At 47.0% G+C, this 12,500-nt stretch overlaps 1 protein-coding gene across 1 annotated transcript in view; it reads right to left on the reverse strand.

Annotated features, from left to right (window-relative positions):
- Positions 1–801: 801 nt before the first annotated feature.
- LOC127920417 (uncharacterized) overlaps positions 802–12,500 on the reverse strand; it is a 69,139-nt gene continuing 57,440 nt past the window's right edge. The window contains exon 2 of the mRNA XM_052504508.1: positions 802–1,781. Within this exon, the coding sequence (XP_052360468.1) occupies positions 802–1,781 (980 nt within the window). The remainder of the gene's footprint in view (positions 1,782–12,500) is intronic.

The raw sequence follows: 12,500 nt of genomic DNA on the forward strand, positions 1-12,500 counted from the left end.
GGCAGTAGGGTGGTGTAGGTAGGGTCAGTAGGGTGGTGTGGGTAGGGGCAGTAGGGTGGTGTGGGTAGGGGCAGTAGGGTGGTGTGGGTAGGGGCAGTAGGGTGGTGTGGGTAGGGGCAGTAGGGTGGTGCGGGGAGGGGCAGTAGGGCGGTGCGGGTAGGGGCAGTAGGGTGGTGCGGGTAGGGGCAGTAGGGTGGTGCCGTTAGGGGAGTAGGGTGGTGTGGGTAGGGACAGTAGGGTGGTGTGGGGAGGGGCAGTAGGGTGGTGTGGGGAGGGGCAGTAGGGTGGTGTGGGTAGGGTGGTGTGGGTAGGGGCAGTAGGGTGGTGTGGGGAGGGGCAGTAGGGTGGTGTGGGGAGGGGCAGTAGGGTGGTGTGGGTAGGGGCAGTAGGGTGGTGTGGGTAGGGGCAGTAGGATGGTGTGGGTAGGGGCAGTAGGGTGGTGTGGGGAGGGGCAGTAGGGTGGTGTGGGTAGGGGCAGTAGGGTGGTGCGGTTAGGGGCAGTAGGGTGGTGCGGGTAGGGGCAGTAGGGTGGTGCGGGTAGGGGCAGTAGGGTGGTGCGGGGAGGCGGTGCGGGTAATTAGGGCTCAGTGTTTTTCAGTAGGGGCGGTGCGGGTAGAAAGGCGGTGCGGGTAGGGGCAGTGAAGCGGTGCGGGTAGGGTAACTCAACTGCTACTAGGTGAAATAGGGCGGTGTGTAGGGGCACCAGGGCGGTGCGGGTAGATCCAGTCTGGGCGGTGCGGTTCAGGGGCAGTCAGGGCAATCAGCAGTTACGGCAGTCATTCGGGTCAGGGGCAGGGCGGTCTAGGGGCAGTAGGGCGGTGCGGGGAGGGCAGTGCGGGTAGGGGCAGTAGGGCGGTGCGGGTAGGGGTGTAGGGTTGTGCGGGTAGGGGCAGTAGGGTTGTGCGGGTAGGGGCAGTAGGGTGGTGCATGTAGGGCCAGTAGGGTGGTGCGGGTAGGGGCAGTAGGGTGGTGCGGGTAGGGCCAGTAGGGTGGTGCGGGTAGGGCCAGTAGGGTGGTGCGGGTAGGGGCAGTAGGGTGGTGCGGGTAGGGGCAGTAGGGTGGTGCGGGGAGGGCAGTACACACACACACACAGGGGCAGTAGACACACGGGTAGAGGCAGTACACACACGGGGAGGGGCAGTAGGGTGGTGCGGGGAGGGGCAGTAGGGTGGTGCGGGTAGGGGCAGTAGGGTGGTGCGGGTAGGGGCAGTAGGGTGGTGTGGGGAGGGGCAGTGGACACCTAGGGTGGTGTGGGGAGGGGCAGTCAGGGTGGTGTGGGTAGGGGCAGTAGGGTGGTGTGGGAAGGGGCAGTAGGGTGGTGTGGGTAGGGGCAGTAGGGTGGTGTGGGGAGGGGCAGTAGGGTGGTGTGGGTAGGGGCAGTAGGGTGGTGTGGGTAGGGGCAGTAGGGTGGGTGGGGAGGGGCAGTAGGGTGGTGTGGGGAGGGGCAGTAGGGTGGTGTGGGTAGGGGCAGTAGGGGGTGGGTAGGGGAGTAGGGTGGTGTGGGGAGGGGCAGTAGGGTGGTGTGGGTAGGGGCAGTAGGGTGGTGTGGGGAGGGGCAGTAGGAGGGTGGGGAGGGCAGTAGGGCGGTGTGGGTAGGGGATAGGGCGGTGCGGGTAGGGGCAGTAGGGGCGGTGTGGGTAGGGGCAGTAGGGCGGTGCGGGTAGGGGGATAGGGCGGTGGATAGGGGATAGGGTGGTGCGGGGAGGGGCAGTAGGGTGGTGAGGGTAGGGGGTAGGGTGGTGGTAGGGCAGTAGGGTGGTGTGGGTAGGGGCAGTAGTTGTCTTACGTTTTGAGACTTTGTTAATTACGTCTCAGTGTTTTTCCGTGTCAGAACTGTTAGAAAGACGGTTATGAGTGAAGAAAAGCGGAGTAACTCAACTCTACTAGGTGAAATATTCATGTGTTTTTGGACAGCACAACAGTGATGCAGATCCCTTCTGAGCCCCTTGATTCATCTCCTCAACCAATCAGCAGTTACGGAGTCATTCAAAGTCAACCATGCAGTCTAATGGGTGTGTGCTTGACAGTGTATGTGTGTACTGTGTGTGTGTGTGGTGTGTTACATCTTGTCCTCTGTCTACACTATCTGTTTTAGGTCTGTGTCCTACATGTCAAGTCGGTGCCAGCTGTAATGTCCCTGCCAACGATAATGTGTTCATGCCAACGATAATGTGTCCCTGAAGGTATATACACACACATACACACACAGAGACAGACACACACACACACACACACACACAGAGACAGACACACACACACAGAGACAGACACACACACACACACACACACACAGAGACAGACACACACACTCAGAGGACACTCAGAGGATGAGATGTTGGCATGATGCTCAGAATGACATGGACACCTAGCATGTGGTACCAGTCAGGCTAACAGACTCAACGCTGATGCTGAAAGGAAAGGAGAGCAGATGTACGCTACTGAGAGCACTGATTAAGTATGGGATAGAGGGATAGAGGGATAGAGGGATAGAGGGATAGAGGGATAGAGGGGATAGAGGGATAGAGGGATAGAGGGATAGAGGGATAGAGGGATGGAGGGGATAGAGGGATAGAGGGATAGAGGGATAGAGGGTGGAGGGATAGAGGGGATAGAGGGATAGAGGGTGGAGGGATAGAGGATAGAGGGGATAGAGGGATGGAGGGATGGAGAGGGATAGAGGGATAGAGGGTGGAGGGATAGAGGGACAGAGGGGATAGAGGGATAGAGGGATGGAGGGATAGAGGGATAGAGGGATAGATGGGGTAGAGGGATAGAGGGGATAGAGGGGATAGAGGGATAGATGGGGTGGAGAGGGATGGGACTGAAGAGGGATAGATGGTGGAGGGGTAGAGGGATGGAGGGAGAGGATAGAGGGATAGAGGGATAGATGGGGATAGGGGTAGAGGGATAGAGGGAGGGGTGATAGAGGGATGGAGGGATAGAGGGTGGAGGGTGGAGAGGTGGAGGGATGGAGGGATGGATGGGATAGAGGGTGGAGGGATGGAGGGTGGAGGGATGGAGGGATAGATGGGATAGAGGGATGGATGGATGGAGGGATGGAGGGATAGAGGGTGGAGGGGTGGAGGGATAGAGGGTGGAGGGGTGGAGAGGTGGAGGGATGGAAGGGTGGAGGGATAGAGGGATGGAGGGTGGAGGGATGGAGGGATGGAGGGATAGAGGGGTGGAGGGATGAAAGGCTGGAGGGTGGAGGGATGGAAGGTGGAGGGTGGAGGGATGGAGGGATGGATGGTGGAGGGGTGGAGGGATGGATGGTGGAGGGGTGGAGGGATGGAAGACGGTAGGGGTGAAGGGATGGATGGTGGAGGGGTGGAGGGATGGAAGACGGGAGGGGTGGAGGGATGGAGGGGTGGAGGGGTGGAGGGTTGGAATGCTGGAGGGGTGGAGGGATGATGGTGGAGGGGTGGATGGGTGGAGGGATGGATGGGTGGGAGGGATGGAGGGGTGGAGGCATGGATGGTGGAGGCATGGATGGGTGGAGGGGTGGATGGGTGGAGGGATGGGGTGGAAGGCTGGAGGGGTGGAGGGATGGATGGTGGAGGGGTGGATGGGTGGAGGGATGGATGGTGGAGGGGTGGAGGGATGGAGGGGTAGAGAGGTGGAAGACTGGAGGGGTGGAGGGATGGATGGGTGGAGGGGTGGAAGACTGGAGGGGTGGAGGGGTGGAAGACTGGAGGGGTTGAGGGGTGGAGGGGTGGAGGGGTGGAAGACTGGAGGGGTGGAGGGGTGGAGGGGTGGAAGACTGGAGGGGTTGAGGGGTGGAGGAGTGGAGGGGTGGAAGACTGGAGGGGTTGATGTGTGGAAGGGTGGAGGGATGTTGCACTGTGGTTTTTCCATTGAATAATTGAGATATTTTTGGGCACCGAAGCAAAGCGCCCTTTCACTCCTCCATCCCCTCCTCACAACCCTGGCATAGGACCCACAGTGGGTGCCTCAGCCAAAACCCACAACTCCCCCTTCACAAACACACATAGATGCACACACGTGAACACACACACACACACACACCAGCCCGTGTGGTCTATCATTGCTATGAAATATGAAAGAGACCCTGAAGGTAAGAACAGTTTAAAATATTAACACCGTTCATATCTCTTATATGTCACGTCTCTGGTGTGTGTGTGTGTGTGTGTGTGTGTGTGTGTGTGTGTGTGTGTGTGTGTGTGTGTGTGTGTGTGTGTGTGTGTGTGTGTGTGTGTGTGTGTGTGTGTGTGTGTGTGTGTGTGTGTGTGTGTGTGTGTGTGTGTGTGTATGAATTATTTCACGCCCGCGTCAGTGTGTGTCAGTGTCCACATGAGCAGAAGAGCTCCAGAGAGGAGTGTAAACAGCAAGGGAACGAGACACGCTGTCACGTCAGTTCACAGCCCTGCTGGAGAACACACGAGGGTTAGTCTCTCTCGTTAAGATGAGCTGTGCTGTCAGGTTAGTGTTCACTTAATGATCTCAGCCCCGATTCAGCTGTACCAGACAAGTTTTGAAGAACGGAGACAAAATCCCGAAGTGGTTTCCTTCTCGGTGCGCGAGGCCGTGAGCGGATCAGAACCTCAGTGTTACCGATCAAGTTCTTTGAACGTTCCCAGATGTCCCGATATTTTCAAACGTTCCATTTTATTGACTCAAACGGGACAGCGGTGCAACGACAACGGTGATCAGCAATAGCCAATGAGAGTTAGTCAGAGAAGAAGGGAGCTGATGACGTTGTTTGGCATCAGTGTCGACCATCCAAAAGGAGCCATGAATATTTGTATGCATTTGTACTTCATTTTTTTTTTTAATGTAACCTTTATTTAACCAGGCAAGTCATTTAATTAAGAACAAATTCTTATTTTCAATGACGGCCTAGGAACTGTTGGTTAACTGCCTGTTCAGGGTCAGAACAACAGATTTGTACCTTGTCAGCTCGGGGATATGAACTTGCAACCTTTCGGTTACGAGTCCAACGCTCAAGGCTACCCTGCAGCTCTAGGCTACCCTGCCGCTCTAGGCTAGCTACCCTGCTGCTCGAGGCTACCCTGCTGCTCAAGGCTACCCTCCTCCTCTAGGCTACCCTGCTTCTCAAGGCTACACTGCTGTTCTAGGATACCCTGCTGCCCTAGGCTACCCTGCTGCTCCTAGGCTACCCTGCTGCTCTAGGCTACCCTGCTGCTCTAGGCTACCCTGCTGCTCTAGGCTACCCTGCTGCTCTAGACTACCCTGCTGCTCTAGACTACCCTGCCACTCCTAGGCTACCCTGCTGCTCTAGGCTACCCTGATGCTCGAGGCTACCCTGCTGCTCTAGGCTACCCTGCTGCTCTAGGCTACCCTGCTGCTCAAGGCTACCCTGCTGTTCTAGGATACCCTGCTGCTCTAGACTACCCTGCCGCTCCTAGGCTACCCTGCTGCTCTAGGCTACCCTGCTGCTCTAGGCTACCCTGCTGCTCGAGGCTACCCTGCTGCTCTAGGCTACCCTGCTGCTCGAGGCTACCCTGCTGCTCTAGGCTACCCTGCAAGCCAGTTAAGAACAAATTCTTATTTTGCAATGACAGCCAAACCCTCCACCAACCCTGACGACGCTAGGCTAATGGAGCGTCGCCCTATGGGAAACAGCCCGGGATCAAACCAGGGACTGTAGTGATGCCTCTAGCACGGAGATGCAGTGCCTTAGACCACTTGTGGTGAATATGTGACTGAAAATGTTTAGGAATTAAGATGAGCTGGGCTGTCAGGTGAGAGTCAGGTCTCTAGTTACGATGAGCTGGGCTGTTAGGTTAGAGTCATGTCTCTAGTTAAGATGAGCTGGGCTGTCATGTTAGAGTCAGGTCTCTAGTTAAGATGAGCTGGGCTGTCAGGTTAGAGTCAGGTCTCTAGTTAAGATGAGCTGGGCTGTCAGGTTAGAGTCATGTCTCTAGTTACGATGAGCTGGGCTGTCAGGTGAGAGTCAGGTCTCTAGTTGAGATGAGCTGGCCTGTCAGGTTAGAGTCAGGTCAATAGTTGAGATGAGCTGGGCTGTCATGTTAGAGTCAGGTCTCTAGTTTAGATGAGCTGGGCTGTCAGGTTAGAGTCAGGTCTCCAGTTGAGATGAGCTGGCCTGTCAGGTTAGAGTCAGGTCTCAGTTAAGATGAGCTGGGCTGTCATGTTAGAGTCAGGTCTCTAGTTAAGATGAGCTGGGCTGTCAGGTTAGAGTCAGGTCTCTAGTTAAGATGAGCTGGGCTGTCAGGTTAGAGTCATGTCTCTAGTTAAGATGAGCTGGGCTGTCAGGTTAGAGTCAGGTCTCTAGTTAAGATGAGCTGGGCTGTCAGATTAGAGACAGGTCAATAGTTGAGATGAGCTGGGCTGTCAGGTTAGAGTCAGGTCTCAAGTTAAGATGAGCAGGGCTGTCAGGTTCGAGACATGTCTCTAGTTAAGATGAGCTAGGCTGTTAGGTTAGAGTCAGGTCTCCAGTTGAGATGAGCTGGGCTGTCAGGTTAGAGTCAGGTCAATATTTGAGATGAGCTGGGCTGTCAGGTTAGAGTCAGGTCTCTAGTTAAGATGAGCAGGGCTGTCAGGTTCGAGACATGTCTCTAGTTAAGAAGAGCTGGGCTGTCAGGTTAGAGTCAGGTCTCTAGTTATGATGAGCTGGGCTGTCAGATTAGAGACAGGTCAATAGTTGAGATGAGCTGGGCTGTCAGGTTAGAGTCAGGTCTCAAGTTAAGATGAGCAGGGCTGTCAGGTTCGAGACATGTCTCTAGTTAAGATGAGCTAGGCTGTTAGGTTAGAGTCAGGTCTCCAGTTGAGATGAGCTGGGCTGTCAGGTTAGAGTCAGGTCTCTAGTTAAGATGAGCTGGCCTGTCAGGCTAGAGTCAGGTCTCTAGTTAAGATGAGCTAGGCTGTTAGGTTAGAGTCAGGTCTCCAGTTGAGATGAGCTGGGCTGTCAGGTAAGAGACAGGTCAATAGTTGAGATGAGCTGGGCTGTCAGGTTAGAGTCAGGTCTCTAGTTTAGATGAGCTGGGCTGTCAGGTTAGATTCAGGTCTCTAGTTTAGATGAGCTTGGCTGTCAGGTTTCTAGTTAAGATGAGCTGGGCTGTCAGGTTAGAGACAGGTCAATAGTTGAGATTAGCTGGGCTGTCAGGTTAGAGACAGGTCAATAGTTGAGATGAGCTGGGCTGTCAGGTTAGAGTCAGGTCTCTAGTTGAGATGAGCTGGGCTGTCAGGTTAGAGTCAGGTCTCTAGTTGAGATGAGCTGGGCTGTCAGGTTAGAGTCAGGTCTCTAGTTAAGATGAGCTGGGCAGTCAGGTTCGAGTCAGGTCTCTAGTTGAGATCGCCATGGTGACGTTGCAGCTCCTAACTTTAACTCGTGCTGAAGCTGATATACACACACACACACACACACACACACACACACACACACACACACACACACACACACACACACACACACACACACACACACACAGTCACACACACACACACACAGTCACACACACACACACACACACACACACACACACACACACACACACACACACACACACACACACACACACACACACACACACACACACACACACACACACACACACACACACACACACACACACACACACACACACACACACACACACACACACACACAGTCACACACACACACACAGTCACATACACACACACAGTCACATACACACACACACACACACACACACACACACACACACACGGACCTGCATGGTCCTGCTGTGTAAAACAGATTGGTATTCACATTTTTGCAGTAACAGCTTTCCATTTCAGCTGGGCAGATTCATTTAAATGGCCCTCTAAGGGTGTGTGTGTGCGTGTGTGTGTGTGTGTGTGTGTGTGTGTGTGTGTGTGTGTGTGTGTGTGTGTGTGTGTGTGTGTGTGTGTGTCTGTGTCTGTGTATTTGTGTGTCAGATGGTGCAACTTAGTCTGCTTGCTACAGATGTCTCCTGTCTGTCGTAGGCCTGTTGCTGCTGACGCACCCCAAAGTGTCTGTGTGTGTGTGTGTGTGTGTGTGTGTGTGTGTGTGTGTGTGTGTGTGAGTGTGTGCAGTATTTGTGATTGTGTGCTTGCGGTTGTGTGTGTGCAACGATTTGTTGATGTGATCTGGTTGGCTCGAGGTGTCTGCTCTACAATAATGCTGAAACAGCTATAACATGCTGACTATTATATCCTTCCAATGGTCATGCATTATAAATAATCTATAGAGACATCCCATAATGCTATATATAGAGACATCCCATAATTATCTATAGCGACATCCCATAATTATCTATAGAGACATCCCATAATAATCTATAGAGACATCCCATAATGCTATATATAGAGACATCCCATAATAATCTATAGAGACATCCCATAATGCTATATATAGAGACATCCCATAATGCTATTTATATAGAGACATCCCATAATAATCTATAGAGACATCCCATAATGCTATTTATATAGAGACATCCCATAATAATCTATAGATACATCCCATAATAATGTATAGAGACATCCCATAGTGCGATTTAGAGACATCCTATAATAATATATAGAGACATTCCATAATAATCTATAGAGACATTCCATAATAATCCATAGAGACATCCCATAATAATCTATAGAGACATCACAAAATAATCTATAGAGACATCCCATAATAATCTATAGAGACATTCCATAATAATCTACAGAGACATCCCATAATAATCTATAGAGACATCCCATAATAATCTATAGAGACATCCCATAATAATCTATAGATACATCCCAGATTCCATTCCATAGAGATTTAGAGACATTCCATAGTGCTATTTAGAGACATCCCATAATAATCTATAGAGACATCCCATAATTATCTATAGAGACATTCCATAATAATTTAGAGACATCCCATAGTGCTATTTAGAGACATCCCATAATAATCCATAGACATCCCATTATAATCTATAGAGACCTCACAAAATAATCTATAGAAACATCCCATAATAATCTATAGAGACATCACAAAATAATCTACAGAGACATCCCATAATAATATATAGAGACATCCCATAATAATCTATAATCATCACATAATATTTAGAGACATCCCATAATAATCTATAGTCATCACATAGTGCTATTTATATAGAGACATCCCATAATAATCTATAGAGACATCCCATAATAATCTATAGAGACATCCCATTATAATCTATAGAGACATTCCATAGTGCTATTTAGAGACATCCCATAATAATCCATAGACATCCCATAATAATGTATAGAGACATCCCATAGTCGATTTAGAGACATCCCATAATAATATATAGAGACATTCCATAATAATCTATAGAGACATTCCATAATAATCCATAGAGACATCCCATAATAATCTATAGAGACATCACAAAATAATCTATAGAGACATCCCATAATAATCTATAGAGACATCCCATAATAATCTATAGAGACATCCCATTATAATCTATAGAGACATTCCATAGTGCTATTTAGAGACATTCCATAGTGCTATTTAGAGACATTCCATAGTGCTATTTAGAGACATCCCATAATAATCCATAGAGACATCCCATAATTATCTATAGAGACATCCCATAATAATCTATAGAGACATCCCATTATAATCTATAGAGACATTCCATAGTGCTATTTAGAGACATCCCATAGTGCTATTTAGAGACATCCCATAATAATCCATAGACATCCCATTATAATCTATAGAGACCTCACAAAATAATCTATAGAAACATCCCATAATAATCTATAGAGACCTCACAAAATAATCTATAGAAACATCCCATAATAATCTATAGAGACATCACAAAATAATCTACAGAGACATCCCATAATAATATATAGAGACATCCCATAATAATCTATAATCATCACATAGTGCTATTTAGAGACATCCCATAATAATCTATAGTCATCACATAGTGCTATTTATATAGAGACATCCCATAATAATCTATAGAGACATCCCATTATAATCTATAGAGACATTCCATAGTGCTATTTAGAGACATTCCATAGTGCTATTTAGAGACATCCCATAATAATCCATAGACATCCCATTATAATCTATAGAGACATCCCATAGTGCTATTTAGAGACATCCCATAATAATCCATAGACATTCCATAATAATCTATAGAGACATTCCATAGTGCTATTTAGAGACATCCCATAGTGCTATTTAGAGACATCCCATAATAATCCATAGACATCCCATTATAATCTATAGAGACCTCACAAAATAATCTATAGAAACATCCCATAATAATCTATAGAGACATCCCATAATAATCTATAGAGACATCACAAAATAATCTATAGAGACATCACAAAATAATCTATAGAAACATCCCATAATAATCTACAGAGACATCCCATAATAATATATAGAGACATCCCATAATAATATATAGAGACATCCCATAATAATCTATAGAGACATCCCATAATAATCTATAGAGACATCACAAAATAATCTATAGTCATCACATAGTGCTATTTATATAGAGACATCCCATAATAATCTATAGAGACATCCCATAATAATCTATAGAGACATCCCATAATAATCTATAGAGACATCACAAAATAATCTATAGTCATCACATAGTGCTATTTATATAGAGACATCCCATAATAATCTATAGAGACATCCCATAATAATCTATAGAGACATCCCATAATAATCTATAGAGACATCACAAAATAATCTATAGTCATCACATAGTGCTATTTATATAGAGACATCCCATAATAATCTATAGAGACATCACAAAATAATCTATAGAGACATCCCATAATAATCTATAGAGACATCACAAAATAATCTATAGTCATCACATAGTGCTATTTATATAGAGACATCCCATAATAATCTATAGAGACATCCCATAATAATCTATAGAGACATCCCATAATAATCTATAGAGACATCACAAAATAATCTATAGTCATCACATAGTGCTATTTATATAGAGACATCCCATAATAATCTATAGAGACATCCCATAATAATCTATAGAGACATCACAAAATAATCTATAGTCATCACATAGTGCTATTTATATAGAGACATCCCATAATAATCTATAGAGACATCCCATAATAATCTATAGAGACATCCCATAATAATCTATAGAGACATCACAAAATAATCTATAATCATCACATAGTGCTATTTATATAGAGACATCCCATAATAATCTATAGTCATCACATAGTGCTATTTATATAGAGACATCCCATAATAATCTATAATCATCACATAGTGCTATTTAGAGACATCCCATAATAATCTATAGTCATCACATAGTGCTATTTATATAGAGACATCCCATAATAATCTATACAGACATCACATAATAATCTATAGAGACATTCCATAGTGCTATTTAGAGACATCCCATAATAATCCATAGAGACATCCCATAATAATCTATAGAGACATCCAGAGACATTCCATAGTGCTATTTAGAGACATCCCATAATAATCCATAGAGACATCCCATAATTATCTATAGAGACATCCCATAATAATCTATAGAGTCATCACATAGTGCTATTTATATAGAGACATCCCATAATAATCTATACAGACATCACATAATAATCTATAGAGACATCACATTATAATCCATAGAGACATCCCATAATAATCTATAGAGACATCCCATAATAATCTATAGAGACATCCCATAATAATCTATAGAGACATCCCATAATAATCTATAGAGACATCCCATAATAATCTATAGAGACATCCCATAATAATCCATAGAGACATCCCATAATAATCTATAGAGACATCCCATAATAATCTATAGAGACATCCCATAATAATCTATAGAGACATCCCATAGTGCTATTTTTCTTTCTACTACAGACTATGTCTTCCAATCCAATCCATGATCTGGAAAAGGGCAGGATAGAGAAAAACAACTATCCAAAACTATAGGAAGATCCAGACCTCTCAGTCCAGGGGCTTCCCTTGTTGTTTGTACTCTGGCTCGAACACACCTGATTCAACTCCCACGCTTTACAATGAGTTGATTCCTTTCCTCAGGTGTGTTAGTGAACAGTGTAAAAACAAGGGAACTCCTTTAGGTCCCCAGGACTTGGATTGAGAAACACTGAGCTACCTGTAGTCGTACATTTCCACGGTGTTTTCTCACTACAAACATATCATGTTGCTGAGCAGCAAAAACATGGTCAGGATACAACATAGCAATGAGTCTGTGGATCAAGCCAATGTTATCTCTCTCTTTGTGTGCAGCCATAATTGGTTCCCTATCCTACAGAACACTACGGGCCCCTGTCTAAAGTAGTGCACGACAAAGGGAGTAGGGCGCCATTGGTAGGCACGATCTGGCTTCCCTGTAATACAACAGAACACTTCCCCTGCAGTCGACTGGAGGGTTACGGCAGAGTTTAAGATATTGCTCTGTGTTGACATTGTCTTATTAACAAAATAATGGTCTGTTTGCCTAGCCCAGAGCTGCTAACTC

This window comes from Oncorhynchus keta, unplaced genomic scaffold (genome assembly GCF_023373465.1).
Source record: "Oncorhynchus keta strain PuntledgeMale-10-30-2019 unplaced genomic scaffold, Oket_V2 Un_contig_1944_pilon_pilon, whole genome shotgun sequence".
Classification (NCBI taxonomy): Eukaryota; Metazoa; Chordata; class Actinopteri; order Salmoniformes; family Salmonidae; genus Oncorhynchus; species Oncorhynchus keta.